This window comes from Phalacrocorax aristotelis, chromosome 5 (genome assembly GCF_949628215.1).
Source record: "Phalacrocorax aristotelis chromosome 5, bGulAri2.1, whole genome shotgun sequence".
Lineage (NCBI taxonomy): Eukaryota > Metazoa > Chordata > Aves > Suliformes > Phalacrocoracidae > Phalacrocorax > Phalacrocorax aristotelis.
The window spans coordinates 25,540,502-25,562,390 of NC_134280.1; the positions used below are offsets into that span (position 1 = coordinate 25,540,502).

The following is a 21,889-nucleotide window of genomic DNA, read 5'->3' on the forward strand; positions in this document are numbered from 1 at the left end:
GCCTCGCAGAGCCGAGGCCACCCCGGGCCTTCCCCCCACTTGCCCGCGGCGCTTCGGGGCCGGTTCCCTACCTGCCGGGCTCTCTGCTTGCTGTGGGACTCGGAGGCTGTCTTTATGGAGGTGATCTGGGGCCTGCCGCCCGGCCGGAGAGGCTGGGGCTTGCCTGGGTGGCAGGGGGCGACCCTGCTCGGCGTGGAGAGCTCGCCCAGATTTCGGGTTTATTTGGAGAGTTGGCATGTGGCGGGGCTACTCTGGCTACGCTGTACAGTGGCGGAAAAAGGCATTCCCATAGAGAGCTGGCGAACGTTTCTGGAATGAGGAATTGCTCGAGCATAGGGCTATTGCTGGCGCGTATTATTTATTCTTTTCTCTTTTCAGCCTTTGTGACCCGGTTTGTGCCCGTCTATGTAAAATCATATTTCGAGAAGGAAAAGAAAAATTAACAAAAATGAGCCCTCGAAGCCAGGGCAGCCGCGGGGCTGGCGGGTGTTGTGTGCGTCGCCCGCTCCCCAGCCTGCTTTTCCCTTCCAATGAAAATGAACATTTTGGTGGGAGTTGGAGGCAGGGGAACAGAGGTCACTTTGTGTGCTGCCCTGCTTCCCAAGGAAACCGTGCTTGGTGGACTTGTCTTCCTGCCCTAGCCCTTTGCTTTCCAGAGGAGCCCGAAAGTGTCCTCTTTGCATAAACCCGGCTGCTGTGGGATGCCCTGTTTGCCTGTTCCTCATCTTGGTCTCTCTCTGGCGCCCTTACACAAGCGCGCAGTGTTTGGGATCGTAAGCGAGGGAAGAGGAGCTGGTCGGGACTCGGGTTTTGAGTTTCGTGAGCGGTTTTGATGCCAGCTGCGGGTTGCTGGAGCCGGGCGGGCAGATCCACGCAGACGCTGGAGCGCGTGGAGTGGACACGACTTGGCTTTCCTGAGTGAACCATCACCCGCTCATCATCCGCCCGAGCGGCGGCCAGCCAGCGCCGCTCCCTCTGACGAGGAACGAGCACGTTTCCCAGCCGAGGGCGCCCGGCCGGAGGCTCGCACCCCGCGCCCCGAGGGCTCCCCTCCCGGCGGGGGCTGCCCCCCGCCCCCCCCCGCTGCCCCGCTGCCCGCGGAGGGCCGGGCGGGCCGGGGGCGATGCGGGCGGGGGGCTGCGCGCCGCGGGGCTGCGCGCCGGGCTCCGGCGGTGGGCAGGCGCCTGCCCGGGCGGCGCGGCCCCAGGTGATTATCCGCACCACCTACGTGTATCTCATCGCCTGGTGAAAGGATGAGGGGGGGGAAAAAGCGGCTCTACTCGCACAAACGCTGCGCTCGCCTCTCCGTGCAGGGAGGGCTCTTTGGAGAGATCTTAGGAGCCTTTCCGAGGGGCTGATATAGATATAAGGACATTTCTACATCGCGTCACGTGACATAATTACCACTAGAATCAATCAAGATGAATTGCACGTCAGCACACGGTGGGGATTTTTTCTTAGTTGATCCTGTCCAAACCCTCTTGTGCAATAGATGGATCTTGTTCAATGCATTGAAGCCTCCTGGTTGCTTGCAATCGCAAAAAGGAAGACATGACTGAGTTTGACGATTGCAGTCACGGCACATCCAATATGTATCTGCCAGGGTGCGCTTATTACGTCTCACCCTCAGATTTCTCGACGAAACCCTCTTTTTTGTCGCAATCGTCGTCCTGTCAAATGACTTTTCCTTATTCTTCTAATTTACCTCATGTCCAACCTGTGCGCGAAGTAGCATTCAGGGAATACGGATTAGAGCGCAGCAAATGGCAGTATAGGGGCAGTTATGCTCCTTATTACTCAGCTGAAGAGGTGATGCACAGAGACTTTCTGCAGCCTGCGAACAGGAGGACGGAAATGTTATTCAAAACGGACCCTGTCTGCGGCCACCACGGACCATCTCCCGCCGCCTCCAACTTCTACAGCTCGGTGGGGAGGAACGGCATCCTGCCGCAAGGCTTCGACCAGTTTTACGAGACAGCCCCCGGACCCCCGTACCAGCAGCACTCCGAGGGCGAGGGGGACGCGGACAAGGGCGACTTGAAAGCCCAGAACAGCACTTGCAGTAAAACACCTTCCAGCCAAGAGAAGAAAGTGACACCAGCAAACAGCGCCGATTCCCCTTCTGGTGAGGCTGTTGCAGAGAAGAGCAACAGTTCAGGTAGGTATCAGTAGTAAATTGGGGGCAAGACTACAAGGCCAACACTTTGTCAAGCCGCATTTTATGTGCAATTTTATAAGCATCCAAAGGATTTTATATATCCTATAAGATTTCCTTTACCGTTGTAAAGCGTGTTTACGATAGGAAACCAATTTAGGTGGGCTTAAGGTATTCTTGGAAGAGGATATTAATTGTTATTAAATTGTTGATTTGGCGGGGGGGAGACGGGGAGATTTCACAGGTAGTGCTCAGAGCTGCCTTCGGTTTAGAGCTTAAGATCTTCGTTTGTTTGGGGCGGGGGGGGGGGGGGAAGAGGAGTTTGAGAAACTTGGAATTTTTCCAGCCCATTTAAATATCTCTCTGAATTGCTCGAAGTGCTCTCTTTTAAGGAGAAGTTGGGAAATATTCGTTTTTTCCCTAAGTCACCCAGAGAGTAAAAGCCCCAAGAATATTTTTTGCAACTGCTAGAGGGCTGCTTCCCAGGCAATGGGATATTGTCAAAGTCTGTGATCTCGTCCTGGCTGAGCTTGTTCGTAGCAGCTGCATAAATCAGTTTCTTCTCTCTTGAATTTCAGCAATTCCCCAGCGATCAAGGAAAAAGAGGTGTCCCTATACCAAATATCAGATAAGAGAACTGGAACGGGAGTTTTTCTTCAACGTGTACATAAACAAAGAGAAAAGACTGCAGTTGTCCAGAATGCTCAACCTCACTGACCGGCAAGTTAAAATCTGGTTCCAGAATCGAAGGATGAAAGAAAAGAAACTGAACAGAGATCGGCTCCAATATTTCACTGGGAATCCCTTGTTTTGAAGAAGAAAAAAAAAAAGAGAGAAAGAAAAAGAAAGGGAAAAAAAAAAAAAGAGAGAGAGAGCAAGAGAAAAAGAAGAAAGAAGACAAACAAAGAATATCTCGGTCTCTCTGACCTGCTATCTGAATGCAAAAGTAAATTGGTTTACATGACACATCTACCCTGCGGAACTCAAAGTTTCATTTTCATGTGCAACTCCACATACTGAATGGCCACTGGAGATTTCGGGGCTTGGCGGAGCAGATTCCTGATAAGGGGAAACTAGGGTAAATCCAACTGTCCACTCTCAAGTGTTTCTCGCCAAAGGTGCTTTTTTTCCTCTCGCACAGTACCAGCAATGGACCTGCAGTGTGTCTGGTAGTTTTCGCTTACAATTCATTGAGTTCGGGGGGGCTCTGTTGTTGCTTTTGAGCTAGGATAACACTTTCCTCCCTTTAAGTGAATGCGGTTTATTTAAGAGATGGTAAATGTACGTTCGCTATATATAAAATATATATATATATATGTTTCTATTGTCATCCAAAAGCATGGGCCACTGTCTTTTTCATGTGAATAAATGGTTTCTAGTAAAGTTAAGGTTATAACTTCCGTGCACTGTATGGATTTCCATCTCCGAAGGATCCTAGCACTTCCCGGGCTAGAGCCAAGTTCAGTTAAATTATACCGGGAGGACGCCTAGTCGGTTTATTTTAAACGCATTTTTAAAAATAATAGTTCAGATGTCTAACTCTCCCTTTGTAGGTATGTGCGACCTTTCCTGCTGGCTGTGAGGCAGAGCCAACATGGCTGTCTGCAGACCATCACTTCTGATGGTGCTCCTGCTACTGTAAACAACGAAAAGGCTCCTTTTTTTTCTTTTTCTTTTTTCTTTTTTTTTTTTTTTTTTTTAAACTGTCCAGGCTCACAGTAAGCCCAGAATCCCCAACGCCAATGACTGTTTACTTGTTAGTGGAGGGTAAGGCAGAAAGACCGAGGACTCGGAGCGAGTCAGGCGAGAGGGAGCTATAAACAATTGGCACTGGTGGACGGGGGTGGGGGGAAGACAAGGAAAAAAACTTTGGAGGCAGAGGGGTGGACCTCTTAAACGCCCCCCCCCCGGCCGGGCGCGGGGAGCGCGGCGCTCGGCCGGGAGCGCAGCCCACGGCGGCGGGCCCTGCGCGGGGGCAGGCAGCCGGCCGAGGTCCCTCCGCGCCGCTCCGCGCCGCTTTATCTTGCGTGACCTGGCTGGGCTGTTTACAAAACCTTGAACTGTCTAGACAACACCATAAAACCCGAGGTTCTAAACAGCTTAATTGGGTTATATTATACACCTTCTGGTGGGTGAAAAAGAGATTTCCGCAATGTGCAATAAAGGCGAGGAGTGGGGAAAGAATTTGCCTTTTTTGAATAGGACGGAGCGGCTGTCCCTAAGCTCGCACGCAGGGAAGGCAAAAGTACCCAAATAAGTCAGGAAAAGCCCGAGAATTCAAAAAATAGAGAAATGGATGCGGAGGGAGGCATGACTAAAAAAAATTTTTTTTTAAACCCTTTAGCAAGAAAAACATAAGTGTATGCCTTTGAACTTCCAAAATGTCAAGGTCATCACCTTTAACCTTTCTGAATAATTAGGCGCCTTAAAGTTCCTCTGTTATTTTCAACCACCACCCACTCTTTCTCTCACCGTCTCCCTCCCTCCCTCTCTCACACACACGCACAACCACACACACACTTATCACCGCATAGCTGGCCATATTAGCAAATGCATCATAACGCAAAGAAAATCCCAGCTGGGTCGAGGTGAGCCTCTCCGCGGCGTGGCGAGGAGCGTGTCCCGCTTTGCTCCCCGCGGCCGGCCACGGCCGGACCCCTGCTCCCCTTGCCCCTCTCTTCCGCGCCCCGGGAATTCGCCCCAAATCGCCTTTTTTTTTAGCTTAAAAAAAAAAAAAAAAAGGTTTTTCGCTTAAAAAAATGCGGGGGCTGTAGGAAATGCTTCGTAATTTAGGGAGAAAGATGATGTTTCTGTGTAGCTTTTCTGCAAACGTGCATTTCCCCACAAAGCCCATTAATTAGAAATGCGCAAAGTGGCGGGGAATTTCTCAAAGGATTTAGCCTGACCTTATAGCAAAATTCTCGCGTCTCTCTCGAGCTTTAATCCACAGGGCGAGAGCGAGTCGTTTCATTTTCTGTTCCCCGCAGTGCTTTAACAGTCTATCTTAGCGGATTAATACGGCTTTAAAATGCTAAGACACCGCAAAAGAGAGCCGCGGAAACCGAAACACCCTAGCATTAATCTCGCATAAATGCTCCATTATAGCAGCTTTAGGTTCCTATTTAAAAAGAGAGGAAGAAACCCATGACTGAGAGCAAGTAGAGCTGAAGAGAAAGGCGCCGGGGCGGGAGGACATCGCCGGTGCTTGGCGGCCATCGGCCACAGGAGGGCGCGCCCGTGCCCCGCAATGCCCACGGCCGTCCTGCTGCTCCGCGCGGAGCTCCCCCAGTAATCATTCCACTGCTAATAAAATATCTAATATATAAGTAACGATAAGATTTCAGGGCCTTCCAAATGAGAAAATAAAGCATCAAAAAGATTTATTAAACAAATAACCCATAACCGTGACGTGCTGGAGAAATATGCCACTTTAAAAGATTTTTTTTTCGGGGGGTCGTAATCTTTTATAATGCATTCGAGCTTTAAAAAAAATCGCATAATTTTAAGAAAGAAAAAAAACCCCGCAGTGATATTCAGAATTCGTTCCCTAGAACGAAAATCTATTTACTTAAGGACAGTCTTAACGTCGATGGAAAAAAAGTAATATAAAAACCACTCGTTTCCACAGTTTATCTTCGTTTCTTATTCGAGGTTTTTCTTAAATAAACCTCTGGGTACAGAAAACATAATTTTAAGAACGTATTTTATTTAAAGGCGAGATTAACGTTAGATCCTGAGAGCGCTTGGGGTTTTTTTGGTTGGTTTGTTGTTTTTTTTTTTAAAAAAGAGAGACGGAGAGGCTAAAGCGAAAAGAAGATTTTTTAATATCCGAACATCACCTTGCCAAGGCATTGCTGAATGAAATCCCTCTCCTTAAGAGTACTACGGAGATCTATTAAAATGAAACTAGAGATTAGAAAATTAAAGCGAAGCTTATGAATTTCCTGGAAGCTCTCCAGTGACCGAGCATGTTCCGTTTTTCTGGTTTTCTGGGTTTTGTTTTTTTTTCCTCCAGTGCACACTTTTGGTCAGAATCTGAGGAAAGAAAGGGCTTTGCTGCTTTCTGCTTATTTGCAGAATCCATCGAAATCTATTTCACGTTGGCTGAGCCATATTCCGCATTTTTTAAAGCCCCGTCTCTCGTGAAAGCATTTGTTGGCACGTTGTCTGCTGGGTTGTTGGGTTGTGTTTGGTTTGGGCGGTTTTTGTTTTTGTTGTGTTTGTTTTGTTTTGTTTTGTTTTTTAGAAGTTCATTGTTAAGAGTTTCCTAGAAATAGCCTTTCCGTCGGTAATAAAACGGCATTGTATAATCTGAAATGCTTGGGATCCCTGACGCCAAAGGTACTCTCGCAGGCGCAGCCGAAGCCCGGAGGAAAATCCCCTGGTCTCCCCTGGGTGGAGATATCCATTTCGAGAGGGAAACGTTTAGCGAAGTTTTTGTGTTTGTTTGTTTGTTTGTTTTTCTTGGCGTGAGAGTCCGCACCGACCCCAAACCCGTTAGGCTTCGCCCGAGGTGCTTTAGCCCCTGGCAGGGACAGTGAGGCCGATCCCAGCGAATGCGAAGGAGTGACGGGGGCCAGGAGGTGGTGTGGATTAAAAAAATATAAATAGACCGCAATATGGAAGCGCCGCTTTCTTCTTTTCTGAACCATCGTGTAAATGGATGGTTCTGTGCAGGTCCATAATATCTTCTCTTCTTCTTTTTTTTTTTTTTAAACCCCTTTTTCTGTTTTATTCCTTTAGGCAGAAAAGGCAGTAAGCTATTTCCAAATGTCTTTAGGGTTGTCCTTTAAGGAGTACGAAAAGGGCGTTTGCTTGTTTTCTCATCAAACTACAAACGCGGCAGGAATCTGCCGAAAGAGAAATGTGCAGCCCAAATAACCGAGGCTGAGGGCAGAATCGGCCACCAATCGGCACGCTAAAATCTCATCGTGCCAGATACCACACTTCTGTGTCCAGAGAAATATAGAAATACAATAGAGGAAGGGCTGAGGCTCCGGGCGAAGCTGGGAGTACAGTCAGTGCTACTGTGCGATCCCCACGCTCAGAAATAACACCTTGGAAGATATGGTCAGCGTGCTACTTTGTTTATTTTATAAGCTTTCATATTTAGGAAAAGGCATAATGTCATCAGTATGTTCGGCCTTCCCCTCCCGCCCCCGCCTTCGGTCAAAAAAAATCCAGGGAATCTGAGTCCTCAGCCCAGACGCTGACTCTTTCTATGAAAATATGGCACATAGAAATCTGGGCAACGTGACAGTTGCATTATTAAAAGAAGAAAGGACACAATATCCTGGCCAATTTTTTTTTTCCTTAAATGAAAAGTATTCTTCAATCTCCCCACGATATAACAGCGTGGCATAAAATATGCAATCCGCGCGTTTAAAGACACCCCAAATAAAATGCTAAAATCGAGTAAATGAAAGGAATTTTACTAAAAGCTTCCTGGGTTCCAGCCTGTTTTTAAAATAAGCTATTTCTCGCAATACCTCAGTTACTGAAGGCATCTGCAAAAAATCTAGCCTCTTTCGTACCTCTCTCCCATCCCCCTCCCATAATGAGACACAAACACAGCAAATTGCAACTATGAGAATCCTCAGCACAGCCGGGGGGGGGGGGGGGGGGGAAGGAGAATAATCATATCACCAGTAATAAGGTTTAGGAAGATAAGGCAGTGAAAATTAAGCCCCGCTGCCACGTCTGGTAACCTCAAGTTTTTAGCTCTGACATTTGCTAGAGGAGAAAACTGTAATGTTCACCTATGCTTTATTACAAACAGTAATTTACATCTGCATGGACCCATCGGTGGGGGTGGGTTTTCTTTTTTTTTTTTCTTCCCTCCCTCGTTCGGAAAAATATGGGGCTCTGAGAGCAAAACCTTTCTATTAATGTAGATTGTATATCTCATTTATTGCACAATATTGATTTATTTATTAATGTTAATTACTTGATTCCATTTTAATATGATTTAAAACAGGAGTGACATTAAATGCCCAGAGCCTAAGTCCCCAGTTCCCCGGTGGCTCTCGCATGTTTATTCAACTTCTATTTACATCAAACTTAAACTTTCCTCCTGTTCATTTTCAATAAAAAAATTGCTGCCCGTTTTAAAAAACCCGCGTGATTTATCGTGAGCGAAGGGTCTTACGGAGCTAGTTGCCAGTCCTGACTACGATATTTAAGTCATTATCATCACAGCTATCATCTGAGTTTCCGCTTAGTGACATGCAAGAAATTAATATTTGCAATTTAAAAAATCAAAGAGCCCTCATGTCTAATAAGGAGCCAAGGAGTGAGCTTCCCTAGCACCGGCCAGGCTGGCGTGGAAAGCAGCTCAGCGTTCTCTTATTGTTTTAACTTTGCTGTTGGGCGAAAGCTGCTGCAGACCTCTGGGCTAAGACTTCAGATGGGATATTTCTGGGATCCCCTTTTCTTAAAGTGTAAATAAAGATTATGAAAGGGCCATTTGATGGGCATAAAATTCCTGATTAGATGTCACAGTCAAGCCTTAAACTGCGTCAAGGAAAATAGTATTTTGCTGCTTTAAACGCCGTGGGTTGTCCGGGCTGTTGTTGAAGAAGAGGAAATTGCTAGAAAGCGAGGGGGGGATGCGGCGCTCGGAGGGAGCGTCGTGGGCTCCGCCGCAGCTCCTCTCCCGGCACAGGCAAATCTTAGCAATGGCTCTGATCGTGATCTTAAATAGACATCGCAGGGAAGCGCCCGCTTCTCCCCTCAGCCCTCGGTGGTGGCGAAGCGTGCCCGGGGAGGGCAGGGGGCTGCGCCGGGCGCGGGGGATGCTGCGGGAAGACCTTGAAAGCAGCGAATATTGCGAAGGTAATATTTAAACTCTCCGGCAAGGCAGAAGCTGGAGGCTGCAGCCATAAAAGACACTGGCTCTTAACCTGACAATGATGTTGTATTTGAACAGCTGCGATAAGGTTTTAAAAGGTCTGTCTCATTGCCACAGCGAAATTTTAAACAGGGTTATTGTTTCCAGCGGTGTAAAGCGCACGCTAAAGTGCAACACATCCCCACGCTAGGGAACAGGGGAAAATTCAGATCCACGCTGGTGGACACGGCACGACTTCATCTGTGCCGAAGGCGCATTTACATTTTTAAAAATCCTTTCACGTTCTGCCCGCTCCTGGGGAGCTGAAAGGGTGTTTTGGTGGTAGAAAGGCCCAAAATAAACAGGCGGATGAACCTGAAACAAAAATTATCAACAAGTTCACTTTGTCTGGATGAGGGTCCTTGACAGCATTAGTCCCAGATAAAAAATAGTCCAGTTTGAGGACAGTTTACACACACACAGACACAAAAGAAAATTAAAAAAAAAAGCGAGAGAGAGAGAAGAAAAAGAGAAAGAAAAGCAAAGGAAAAAGAGAAATAGCCAGTTTGTACCATCACTATGTAAAATGTCATAGCTGCGGGTGTAAATATGGGTACGAAGTGGGGGGAAAAACAGTAAAACATGTTTAAAATGTGGGGACGGAAAAATCTGGTTTGCCATGTAGACAGTTACTGTTGCCTTGGGTTTGTTGTTGGTGTTTTGTTGTTGGTTTTTTTTTTAAAATAATACAGATGCATTTGTCATTCTCTTAAAAAGAGAAAAAAAGAAGGAAAGGAAAGAAAAAGAAAAAGTTGCTGGAAGAGTTGCAGTGAGGATATGAGTTTCTCTACGTTTTTTTAATGAGCAATACTACAGAAGGAGAAATAATCTTTATGATGCTTTCAGTTTCCAGGGCAAGTGAAAAACCCACTTTTTTTTTTCCCAGGCGGTCGGGAGAGAGGATTGTAAAATAATTTTAGGAATGTAGCCTGCCTATAAAACTCGAGTTATGACAAAATCTAGCTTTTAATATTTGACGATGTGTGTTAAAACAAAAATTGACCTTCTCGGTGAGCAGCGAGGAAAAAAATCAATGGTATAATTTTCAATAATTCATAACGCGAACGCCATTATGCTAACTCTTAACTATTAATCTTATCCGTTACAAAGTCTCGATTGATTTGTTAATAAAATATCTTCCCGTGCGCGGCAACAGAGGGTATAACTCTTGAAAAAGCTTCAGAAGCAAGAAAATTACCAAGTAGCCCAAGAATGCAGATGAGGCTGGTATCGATCGCCCCTGATTCTTCCTAATACGCATTAATAAATCCCGCAACCTTTTGTCCCCGCACTTGTCAGGAGCGGGGCTTTTACAGGAGCCATCGCGGGCGGGCGCGGTGTTCCGCCGGCCCGGGGGGCTGGGGGGCTGGGGGGTTCCGCGCCCGCGGAGGCTCCGCGGCGCGGTGCGGAGTGGGGTGGGGGGGGGGGGGGGGGCGCGGGGGCGCGGGGGGGCGCGGGGCGGCGGGGCCCGGCGCGGCTGCCGCAGCGCGGCGGGGCGGTGCGGGGCGGCGGCGGCGGCGGCGGCGGCGGCGGCGGCGGCGGCGGCGTGGTGGGCGCGGCGCGGCGCGGTGCGGTGCGGTGCCGGCGCGGCGGCCTAGGGGTCGCTGTTGACCGCGGCGGGGCGCGGCGGGGCGGCGCGGCGGGGCGCGTCAGCGGCGGGGCGGCGGGGCGCGGGGCGGCGGGCGCTGCCATTGGCCCGCCTGTCATGTGGTCGCGCGGAGGCATCCGCAATTACACGGGAATGTTTTCCTAGAGATGTCAGCCTACAAAGGACACAATCTCTCTTCCTCAAATTCCGCCCCAAAATGTCCTTTCCCAACAGCTCTCCTGCCGCTAATACTTTTTTAGTAGATTCTCTCATCAGTGCGTGCAGGAGTGACAGTTTCTACTCCAACAGCGCCAGCATGTATATGCCACCTAGCACAGACATTGGGACGTATGGGATGCAAACCTGTGGACTCCTTCCGTCTCTGGCTAAAAGAGAAGTTAATCACCAAAATATGGGTATGAATGTACATCCTTATATACCTCAAGTAGACACTTGGACAGACCCGAACAGATCTTGTCGAATAGAGCAACCTGTTACACAGCAGGTCCCCACTTGTTCCTTCACTACAAATATTAAAGAAGAAAGCAATTGCTGCATGTATTCCGATAAGAGATCCAAACTCATTTCTGCAGACGTCCCTTCCTACCAGAGGCTGGTGTCTGAATCATGCCCCATTGAGAACCCCGAGGTTCCCGTCCCAGGATATTTTAGACTGAGCCAGACCTACGCCACTGGGAAAACCCAAGAGTACAATAATAGCCCTGAAACGAGTTCAACTGTAATGTTACAGTTAAACCCTCGCGGCAGCTCCAAACCGCAGATATCTGCTCAACTTCAGCTGGAAAAGAAAATGAATGAAAACCCGAACAACCAAGACAGCACCGCTAAAGTCTCTCAAGTGGAAAGTCCCGAGCCCAAGTCCACGTTGCAAGACGAGCGGAGCTGCCTGCCTGAAGGCTCCGTGTCCAGCCCAGAAGTCCAGGAGAAGGAGAGTAAAGGTCTGTATTACCGAGTTTAAGCCGTGCCGTGGTGTAACTCCAACACGCCAGCACCATAAAGCACGCTCGAATATACTAACGAGCATCACAGCCATCACATTTAATGCTAAGGAGTATCGGGCTGCAGGTGCTGTATCTGAAGATTTTGGCAGGCAAAAATGCTACACAAAAGGGTACAAAGGTTTTCCGTAGAGATCTGCCTCTCTCGTGCATGCAGACCGCCTCCGTGATGCGGGGAATATAGCCGTGCACTCCCTAATGCGCTGCAGCAGCCGAAAGCAGCCCCATACCTCTAAAAAAGCAGGTCTGGAGGTTGTAAAATACGACCAGCTCAACTTTTCTCCCGTAATATTTTGCTGATTTGTTTTAATTGTATTTTGTTGTTTTTTGGGTTTGGTTTGTTTTTTTTTTTTTTCCCCCCACTGAGCCTTACTGCGGTTTGATTGCATTTAAAGTTAATTACGATCCTATTAAAATAGGTGAGGAATAGGTGCTACCAGGCTGGGTAAAGCTGGAAACAAATGCACAATGAAAGCAGCAGCCCGCTATCTGCCTGCTCCAAAGGTGGAATATTTCAATGTGGTGCTGTAGATAACCTTGGCTTGCGCTCCAAAAGTGCAACAGTATTTTGAAATGCGTTTGAAAGCTAAAGGTGGTGGTAATCTGATTTTATTTTCCCATTAAAAGTGCACTAAAGCCTTCCTTTCGAACGGCGTGTGTCGAAGAATCCCAAAACGGGAAATTTGCTCCTATCAAAATGTACTTTGCAACCTCTAGGTCGATTTTGACCCTACGTGTGCTTGGAGATTCTTTTTATCTGAATTATATTTAACAGCCCAGGTCTAGGCTGATGTGGGGCGGATTCCTTTCTGACGGGGGAAAAAAAAATCTAAAAGGAAAATTAAAAAAAAACAACCAAACAACCGAGTCAGAGGGTGACAATTTCTTGTTTATTCTTTTGGCTGGGAAAACGTCTATGTCTGCTCCTAGGTGTGCTGGTGTAATTCAGCTGAGAGCTGGGGCTGGGAGGGGGGGGCGGGAAGCTGCTTCAAAATACAGTGCGAGGGTATTTTGTAATTGGGGTATTTTCGTAGCGAGTGTCATGGGAGCCCGAGGCGGCCATGGCGAGGCTAGACCCGTTCAAATGTGGCCATGGGGCTGATGGCAGGTTAAATATTGTTGAAATGCTAAACACCAGCTGAAAACTTGAGAGCCCCTTTCTGGAAGGGGTAGGAGAGCGGGGCGGCCGCAAGGCAGGGTGCCCTGCGGTGGGGACGGGCGAGCCCAGCCTGGCAGCAGGTCTCCCCTCTCTGCCCACACCTCGCCCGAGCTGTGTTTAATGCCCACAGCCACCATATCTGCCAGACACTGCAGAGGAGGGGTCATGGCCAAGGGTACACTCTAACAGCCTGAGGTATTTTTGATTTTTCTTCTTCTTCTTCTTCTTCTTTGATTTTGATAGAGGAAATCAAGTCTGATACTCCAACAAGCAATTGGCTAACTGCAAAGAGTGGCAGAAAGAAGAGGTGTCCTTATACTAAACACCAAACACTGGAATTAGAGAAAGAGTTCTTATTCAATATGTATCTCACTCGAGAGCGCCGTCTAGAGATCAGTAAGAGCGTAAACCTCACTGACAGGCAGGTCAAGATTTGGTTTCAAAACCGCAGAATGAAGCTCAAGAAGATGAGCAGGGAGAACCGAATCCGGGAACTGACCGCTAATCTGACCTTCTCTTAAACCCTAACCCCGGGGGGGGCACCAGTGAGGAATGGGCACAGCACCGCCACTTGCTAAAGGCAGGAGAGACTCTGGCAAAACCCGGCATTTTCCAGTTTTGTTTTGGTTTTTTTTCTTTTTTTTTTTTTTTTTTTTCTGATAGAATGTGACTCTTCGTCCTTCTTTTAGCGCTGCAAGTGACTATGTATTACTATGATGAGTATATATAAAACCTAGCACGTGTAATTTATTTTTGTTCTCATCGTAATGCAGGGTAACTATTATTGAATATTATCATTTGGTCTTAACTTATTGGAACTGTCGAACGTCCAAGCAATGTGACTTTTTCATGTTTTTACTAACAAAATGGTATTTATGTGGGGCTGTTACACGGGCCATAACCTTTTGAGTACATTCAATACTTTAAGAAAAAAAGGGGGGGGAGCTTTGGGGGCGGGGGGAAAGAGAAGCACATTATAATGTAACTATCTTCGCAAATGAACTTAGAGATTGTCCTTCGTAAAATGGAATATTTCCTTCTCCTCCATTGTAGACATTTCCTTGTGGTGCATATGTGGAATAGTAGTCGTTCAGCAGCAATATGTCCTCCTTGTGCATGTTCTGTTCGCATGTATAATGCAATAAACTCTGTAAACTACTGCGGTTCCTTTGGTTTTCTACAAATGTTTAAAGTACGGATGCAGGTTGGTCTCCTGATCTTTCTCTCTCAGCAGCTTTTCGGACTGATGTACCTTCTTTGCCATTTTCTCGTCTTTGTGTGTGTCTGCCTGGTTTTCTTTCTCTCTTTTTCACCCTCTTCTTTTTTTTTTTTTCCCCCTCTCCTTTCCTTATTTTAGGGGTGGGGTGGAGACTGGGCGGGAAATGATGTAAACCTAATTCATTTATAATTGTGCCTGTAAACAAACGATTAATTGATAAAATGTTGTGTGATGTTCACAGTCTGACAAACTGAATGCAGGGAAAAAAAAAAAAAAGCGAGAAAGGGGGAAAAACCCCAAACGTCAAGAAAAAAGTAGTAAAATATTATGACCTAAACTGGACATCCTCATCCAATCAACTCATAAATGGTAAGTGATAAAAAATCTTTCTACTACAAGCTGTCAGCAATATGTGTGTCGTTTTATTTGACGTTCATATGTTGATTTTAAAAATATCAGTCACTGCGTGCTTACAATGTGTAGACTTTGATTTCGTGCCTTTACTCGATTAAAAAACCCCGTCATACCAAATGCAAAGCTGAATGTGAGTAAATGTTAAGGAGTTCGGTTCTTGGTCAGCTCAAGAGCTTTCAGAAGATGGTGGATGGGAAAATATTCCCTCAAACATCTGGCAGGGTTGGCTTTTTTGAGCAGAAACGCTCCCAAGCGTGCTTATAGAAGTACACCAGCCTCTTCAGTCCTACTTTTGTCACCCTGCACCCTTTCTGTTTGCTCAGAGATCGTTTTATTTCGCGTAATTCCATTTTAGTAGCGCACATCCAGATAATGAAGTTCACGACTCTTAACCCTTTCTGTACATAGCTGAAAAATGTTACTAGCAGAGCTCGGCGCTGGAAGATGAGGAAGGGCGTGTGTGAGTGAGAGCGGGTGAGTGCCTGTGTGAGCAGAAATACTAAGCAGAACTGCAAATGGCTTGCAAATGAACATGACTCCAAACTGAAGTGCAAATACTTGGGCATACTTTCACCTTCAAACAGTACTGGAAAAATAGGGTGGCTACTGTTTGCGCTGGGAAACCAGCTTGCTCGCAATCAACGCCCATTCCTCCCCTAAGCAGTTTCTAAATGGAGAAATTAAATGCAAGATAGTGCCAATGTTGTCTGACTTGGTGACTCTGATACTGCTCATATTACAGCTAGCGGCCTTGTATTTTGCTCTCTGAACACCGATATTTAATTTAAGCCAACACTTTCTTATGGACACGTTTACTCGTAGGGCAGGGGTATATTTTCCTCAAACCAAAACATCACCATTTTGAAGCTGCGGGAGCCGCAGGCATGTAGGTGTTTTGTGCTTGCTCTCGTTTCGAAAACAAACAACAAACCGGTGCTCAAAAAACCCCCCTCTCTTTAAATATTGCATATATTTGAACCCTCTTTTCTTTTCCTTTGAAGATACTCTACATCACCAAAGGAGTTTCAGCAGTGGGAAGTAATTAGCTGGCTCCATACCAAGTGTTTAACGTATATAAAAAAAGGAGGCTCTCTCTAATCTGCCTGCTTTATCCATTTATATCTGTGTGAAGCAAGGGGCCATTCCTTGCCATACCATAAACCCTGCTTCTAGAGAGAAATATAAGAGAAGTATGAAAACGCAAAGGAAAATACTAAAGCGAGATGACAAAAAACCCCACCCCACCTAAAAAAAAAAAAAAAAAAGAAAAAGGAAAGAAAAAAGAGAAGAAAAAAGGAAGAAAACAAGCTAAGAGAGTAATAAATCATTAAATAAACAGGAATTTCAGTCCCTTCCTCATACCGGCCCGCGAGTAGGAAGTGTTTTCTCAGTGCTGTTGTTTGTGCCCTCGGCGGGCTGTGCTGCGGGCTCTCCACTAACTCTGTGCGTTTCCTCCAGATCCCGACACAGCCGCCGTCCCTCGGTCGGGAGAGCAGGCATGGGCAGACGACCATGGGTAATCCAGTTTTCACTACTAACCGGGCACCATTTCGCTCGGGGAAGGATAACCGGGCCGGGCCGGGGAGGGAGCCGAGGGAAGGGAGGGAAAAGAAAGCAAAGCGGGCTAAAATCTCACGTAGGCATTGAACGTGGCCAGCACGGCCCGGCTTGGCTCCCCCTGAACTAGGAGCCTGCCTGCCTGCCCTTCTCCTGCCCTCCTGCCTGCCCTCTTGCCCGCCCGCTGCCTGCGCGCTGCCTGCGCGGCCCCTGCCCGCGGCCGCGGCGCTGCCCCTGCCGAGCCAGGCAGCCTCCTCCGGGCAGCGTTTGCCCGCGTCCCCTCCCGGGCCGCGCTGGGCACCATAAGGGGGGCTGTGTTGGAGCTGTGTAGCCCCAAAGTCTCTCAGATACAGAAGCATGCGTTCAGCCACACGTCAGTTGTGCTCGGAGACACAGGCTTTGCTGTTTCCATCCGTCCATTTTATTAGGGACACATTAATCTATAATCAAATACACCTCATAAAATTTTTATTGAAAGGCATAAAATCATTACAGAGGTCTTCCACCTGTTTTAAAACAACACAATGGGCATCTCTTTTAAAAAGTGTGTCCTTTCCATGGAAACTTTCTGTCCGGGGGGGGGGGGAGGGGAGAGGATAATAATACCCGCACATGCTCTGAAATATGGAAGTACCGCAATGTGCTTTTACTGTAACATTTTCCTGTTTTATGAGAAGTCGTTACAGTCCCAGCTTGCGATGGTTTGTTTTTACAGGCAAGAATCCCCCTTTCCCAGCGGGTTTCCTCAGCAGCTTGGAGTGTGATTAGCAAGCCAAGGCTGTTGGATTTATTTAAACACCCTGCCTCTCATTGATTAAGAAATGAATGGCAGAAATCACTCAAAGGAGGTGAAGAAATAGTCCGCGCCCGCCGCGGCCGTGGGCTGCCAGCGCGGCCACGCCCGCCGCGCCCCGGGCAGGCAGGGCAGGCAGGGCGGGCAGGCGGGCGGGCAGGCAGGCGGGCGGGCGGGCAAGGCAGGCAGGCAGGCAGGCAGGCGGGCAGCGAAGGCGGCCAGGGCGGGCGGGCAGGGCGGGCAAGCGGGCAAGCGGGCAGGCAGGGCGGGCAGGGCGGGCAGGGCGGGCAGGGCGGGCGGGCGGTCCGGGCGCGCAGCCGGCGCGGCGCGCTGCGCGGGGCCGTTGTTGATGATGATTTTTTTTTTTAATCACAGCAGCCCCAGTTTAGCGGATTGATTTACTCGCAGTATTGGTAAATATGATCACGTGGGCTCCGCAACCAATGGTTGAGGGTTGCAGTCTGCAAAATACTACGATTGTTCTCCGGGAGGGTATCATATACAGTTAACAGTGTAACCTTTTATATGACTAAGAGGGGAGCCTAAAATGTCGTCTAGTGGCACCATAAGTAACTATTATGTCGATTCTCTCATAGGCCATGAAAGCGAAGAAGTTTACGGGAGTAGATTCGTCCAGGGAGGTCACAGTGCGACCTCCAGGCCATCAGGTGTTGCAGAGAGTTCAGATTTTTCCTCCTGTAGCTTTGCACCAAAATCCACCGTGTTCTCCACCTCCTGGTCCACGGTTCACCCTCAGCCGTCTGCGGCAATGACCGGGATCTACCACCCCTACATGCATCAGCCCCACTTAGGGGCAGCCGACGCCGGCCGCTACGTGCGCTCCTGGATTGAGCCCTTCCCGGGCTTCCCGGGCGGCGGCGGTGGCGGCGGCGGCGGCGGCGACGGCGGCAGCGGCGGCTCCGCGTCCAGCTCCGGCTCCTCCAACGGGCGCCACTATGGGATAAAGCCGGAGACGGGAGCAGCCGCCTCCTCGTCTTCCTCCTCCTCCTCCTCCTCCTCCTCCTCCAAAAGGACTGAGTGCTCCTCGTCCCGGGAGTCCCAGGGGATCGGTGTGCCCGAGTACACGTGCAGCTCCTTCCTCCAGGAGCCCCGGGAGAAGGCGGCTGCCGGCAGCTCCAAGGACCCCGCCGTCTGCAGCCACAACCCCAGCCCGAGCAGCGATCTGAAGGAGGAGAAACAGCAGCAACTTGACCCAAGTAAGTAAAAAAAAAATAAAGAAAAGAGGGGGGGGAGAGGGAGAGAAGCAGAGAGAGAGAGAAAGAAAGAAAGAAGGAGAGAAAGAAAGAAAGAAAGAAATTGCCCCTTTGATTTATTGCTGAAACCTGTAAGGCTCGAATGTGCAAAACTGATAGTTTTACTAACCTATAAAAACGTCTAGACGCCTACCCCAGCGCAAGCAGCAGCAAGCACCCATAAAAGACTCCACATAACCACCTACCATCAAGACATCATTTGTACAGTAAACAGACTGGGGCACTAAGGCTTTTATGATAATTCCTCCAAAGTTGTGAAAACAGTCCATCCTTCGTTAAATTAATTTAACGACCTTTCTCTCCCCCCCCCCCCCCCGCCCCCCGTTCCCTATATACCTCCCTTCCAGATAACCCTGCAGCAAACTGGATCCACGCTCGTTCAACGAGGAAAAAGCGTTGTCCCTACACAAAGTATCAAACTCTGGAACTGGAAAAGGAATTTCTCTTTAACATGTACCTCACCCGAGACCGCCGTTACGAAGTAGCTAGGATTTTAAATCTCACAGAGAGACAGGTCAAAATCTGGTTTCAGAACAGAAGAATGAAAATGAAAAAGATGAACAAGGAGAAAGGCAATAAAGGAGACTAACGCTGGGGTAGAAACGCAGTTGGGGAATATTGCTTTAGGTTTGAGTTTGGGGCTTTGGGGTTTTGTTTTGGGTTTGGGTTTTTGGGGTGGTTTTTGTTGGTGGGTAGTTTACTTTTTTTTCTGGTTTGCTTTTATTCTTCCCTTGCCCCTTCAGCCCCCACTACGTTTCTCCTCCTTCTACCGTGCCCCCCCACCCCAGGATCAATCTGTTTTTTGTGGTTTGTTTTTGTTTTTTTTTTAGATAGAAGTGAAACGTGGTCTATGTCAGGTATTTTGGGAAATTTTGTCTTGCTCGCCAACGTGTTTTGCAGAGTCGCTTCACCCACCCCCACCCCCCTCCTTCCCAGACTGTTTGGTTGATGGTATTGTGAGTGCACGTTAGCTTTGGGAACTCTATCTGATGTTAAATGTTTGACACGTTTCTTAAAAGTGATGTAGTCTAGGTAGTTACTTTGCAAAAATAAAGGTAAGGAAATTAATTATATTTACGATAATAAAATACGTATTAAATTACAGTCGCTTAAATCAATGGGGGTGCTGTGTTGTCCACGAAGAGGAAACCTACCCAAAACCTCTGCTTTCTAGGTCTGAATTTCGCTCCTTCGCAATAGATGCCACAGCCAGGCCACGAGCTATTCCCCCCTTTAGTGCACTAGTAGGAGGTTGTCTCACCCTTGAAGCCGTTTGCAATAGGCCTAACGTCCCCTGGTCCCCCGGCTAGCTGCCGTCCCTGCCCCCGGTAACTGTTGTATTAATTAACCACCCCGTGTGTCGAACCACGGACCTGTTGTAATTGTTGTCAGTTATTACACAATAAAGTCTGCCGTGACCGAACGACAGCTCTGCGGTGAGAGGAGAAATCTGTGCGCCCCTCGCGATGCCCTCCGCGCCTCCGACCGCACCGCGCAGCCCCCGCGCAGCCCGCCGCGGGCCGACGGAAGAGCCCGGCCGCGCTGCCGGGGTGGCAGCACCTCTGGCAGCCGCAAAGGCCGGAGGAAAATCACTTCCCCCTTCCCCCCCCCCCCCCCCCCCAGCAGACGGTTTGCTCTTGGAGGTCAGCGGCGGAGAGGCCGGCCTCGGCCCTGCCGCGTAGGTGCGCGGCTGCCGCGCTGCTCCCCAGCGCCGTGGGTACGCGGGGTCTTTGCAACATCAGCCGTCTCTTGGGATCATTTAGGAAATACTTCCGCACCGGTCCTCTAGAGCCAGTGAAACAAAATGATGTCTATTCTCTTAAACATATTTCCGCCCGCCCCCCCACCCGTTTTTAACTCCGCGCTCTTTAATCTGCACGTTGGGAAGCTCGGGGGGGACACGGCTGCTTCCAAACGTTCAGCTTTGCTGGCGAGAGCTCGTTTAGTGACGCGTCTCATGCCTTCTGCATTTATAAACACACATGACTTTATCAAGATAATTGAGATGAAGTTCATTGTAAAAAAGGCTTTGTTTAAAGAGCAACCATTAAAATGAAGGACCCGTAAATATTTACGAGCAGTTCGGTTAATTCAAGATTAAGGGGAGAGCTGACAGACCTGGTGTTTAATGTTTTTTACCTCTATTTAAAAAAAAAAAAAAGGCGAAGGCATGCAGTGCCAGGAAAAGGTGTTGCATTGCTTCCCATCCATTGTCGAGAAGATACCTATAATTCTTTTAAAACAGGAAGAACCGTGGTATAATAAAACCATTGAGATGGCTAGACGTCTGGACCTAATGAGTTTACGATATGCTATGGCGCTTTTCTTTGAAACCACCTTATTTTGATGTTTGTGTTTGTTAGAGGGAGAAAAAAAAGCTCAAAAAATGCAGACAAACTAGGTCTTAAAATCTTGGACTATAAATTTCAGTACGTCAGCGTTGGGCCAAGGCAACAGACTCGAAAAAGACCTGAAGGTCACGAAACTGAGAGATTTTACAAAGTCCACTGATTTGTTGAAATGTATTTTATTGGGTATTCTACTGCCACGAGCCCTAGGATGTTAGCCTCCATATTTTGGAAATAACTATGGAGGGGGCTGATCTATAACTAACAACACGTAAACAATATTCTTGCCACACAACGCTGTTGTTATGTTGGTTCTAGCTGAGGCCCTGGTAAGAAATTGCCACCAAGACCACACCATCTCTTTTTAATATTTCATCTCAGACAGACAGACAAATTTTACCTAGTATATTTCCTTTCTCTTCCCCCCCCCCCGCCCCGTTTACCTATTCCTGTGTAATATTCCATGCGTTTATTTCAAAGCGGCAGAAAGAAAACTGAAAGTCTCGATCGGCGAAACGCAGTTCTTCCATGGAAATTACTTTTAGTGTCAAACTGAACAATAATTTAATTCCTACCCTTTGGTTGTGTCAATATATGGTTGTACATATGCACAGTCGCGTGCAGACGCACACGCATTATATCGAATAATTCACAGGCTTGTGTGATGAAGGGGGGGGTGGTGGTGGGTGAACAAAGATTCATCTTTACTTTCGTTTACATAAATCAATCCACAAATACATAAATGCACGGGCAAATAAAATAACATGTTCAAGACAAAAACGTATAACCCTGAAACTACCACACATGGAGAATTCGTGGTGTAATATGTGGGGGAACATGATCGAAAACGCGATAGCAGCCGTCTTCAAAGCTCAGGCATCTTTCCTGGCTGCCATGTGTAAACGAGGCGCTTACTTAGTATGTGGTTAATTATAGCACTGGGAGGGGGGGGAAAGGAGGGTCACCCAAATGTGCTAAGAAAATGGCACTGTAAACTCCGACCAACCAAAAAAAAAAATTAAAAAAAGAAAAGGGAAGTAAACCGCCTCAAAAACAGAAGGCAGAGGAAGAGCCGCTCATCACCGAGCGCCCCGCCGGAGGAGCTTAGAGCTGCCCGGGTGCCCCGCGGTGGCACCGGGGCCTTGCGGAGAAGTTTGGGTTTCTGGCAGAATCGCCGGCCAGCGGCGGGGCCAGGAGAGCCGCGGGCAGCGCGGGCAGCGCGGGCAGCGCGGGCAGCGCGGGGGGGGGGCAGCGCTGCCTGCCGCCGCCGCCGCCGGCCGCCAGAGGGCGCCCGCGCTCCACCCTAGCACTGCCGCCGCGCCCCGCTCCCCGCGCAGCGCTGCGCGCCCCGCGCACCGGCCGCCGGCCGGGGGGAGCCGCCGTCCCGCTGCCGGAACCGCAGACCCACGCGGGTGGCGGTGCCGGCCCGCGGGACTGGCACCCTGGCGGGATGAGCCTGCAGAGGGGCGGGGGA

General features: G+C 48.6%; 3 protein-coding genes across 5 annotated transcripts; all 3 read left to right on the plus strand.

The window, feature by feature from the left end:
* Positions 1–1,268: 1,268 nt before the first annotated feature.
* On the plus strand, positions 1,269–3,558 carry HOXD11 (homeobox D11). Its single transcript, XM_075092573.1, has 2 exons — positions 1,269–2,158; positions 2,734–3,558. Exons 1-2 carry the CDS (start codon positions 1,552–1,554, stop codon positions 2,967–2,969), a joined length of 843 nt encoding a protein of 280 aa, XP_074948674.1. The 5' UTR covers positions 1,269–1,551; the 3' UTR covers positions 2,970–3,558.
* Positions 3,559–10,787: 7,229 nt separating this feature from the next.
* Positions 10,788–13,962, plus strand: HOXD10 (homeobox D10). Its single transcript, XM_075093532.1, has 2 exons — positions 10,788–11,591; positions 13,054–13,962. The coding sequence occupies exons 1-2, from the start codon at positions 10,850–10,852 to the stop codon at positions 13,329–13,331; spliced, it is 1,020 nt and encodes a 339-aa protein (XP_074949633.1). The 5' UTR covers positions 10,788–10,849; the 3' UTR covers positions 13,332–13,962.
* A 278-nt stretch (positions 13,963–14,240) lies between these two features.
* Positions 14,241–18,996, plus strand: HOXD9 (homeobox D9). 3 transcript variants are annotated; one of them, XM_075093535.1, is made up of 4 exons: positions 14,241–14,398; positions 15,902–15,959; positions 17,390–18,010; positions 18,415–18,996. In XM_075093535.1, the coding sequence occupies exons 1-4, from the start codon at positions 14,396–14,398 to the stop codon at positions 18,654–18,656; spliced, it is 924 nt and encodes a 307-aa protein (XP_074949636.1). In that variant the 5' UTR covers positions 14,241–14,395; the 3' UTR covers positions 18,657–18,996. The 3 variants fall into 3 exon arrangements, with proteins under 3 accessions (XP_074949636.1, XP_074949637.1, XP_074949634.1); XM_075093536.1 differs by lacking the exon at positions 14,241–14,398 and having other exon boundaries at positions 15,893–15,959; XM_075093533.1 differs by lacking the exons at positions 14,241–14,398; positions 15,902–15,959 and having other exon boundaries at positions 17,259–18,010.
* Positions 18,997–21,889: the final 2,893 nt, after the last annotated feature.

Coding starts and splice junctions, on each gene's coding strand:
- HOXD11 (XM_075092573.1), top strand. CDS start 1,552: ATGACTGAGTTTGACGATTGCAGTCACGGCACATCCAATATGTATCTG. Junction 2,159..2,733: donor AGAGAAGAGCAACAGTTCAG/GTAGGTATCAGT, acceptor CTTGAATTTCAG/CAATTCCCCAGCGATCAAGG.
- HOXD10 (XM_075093532.1), top strand. CDS start 10,850: ATGTCCTTTCCCAACAGCTCTCCTGCCGCTAATACTTTTTTAGTAGAT. Junction 11,592..13,053: donor CCAGGAGAAGGAGAGTAAAG/GTCTGTATTACC, acceptor TGATTTTGATAG/AGGAAATCAAGTCTGATACT.
- HOXD9 (XM_075093535.1), top strand. Junction 15,960..17,389: donor GCATGGGCAGACGACCATGG/GTAATCCAGTTT, acceptor ATTCTCTCATAG/GCCATGAAAGCGAAGAAGTT. Junction 18,011..18,414: donor ACAGCAGCAACTTGACCCAA/GTAAGTAAAAAA, acceptor CCTCCCTTCCAG/ATAACCCTGCAGCAAACTGG.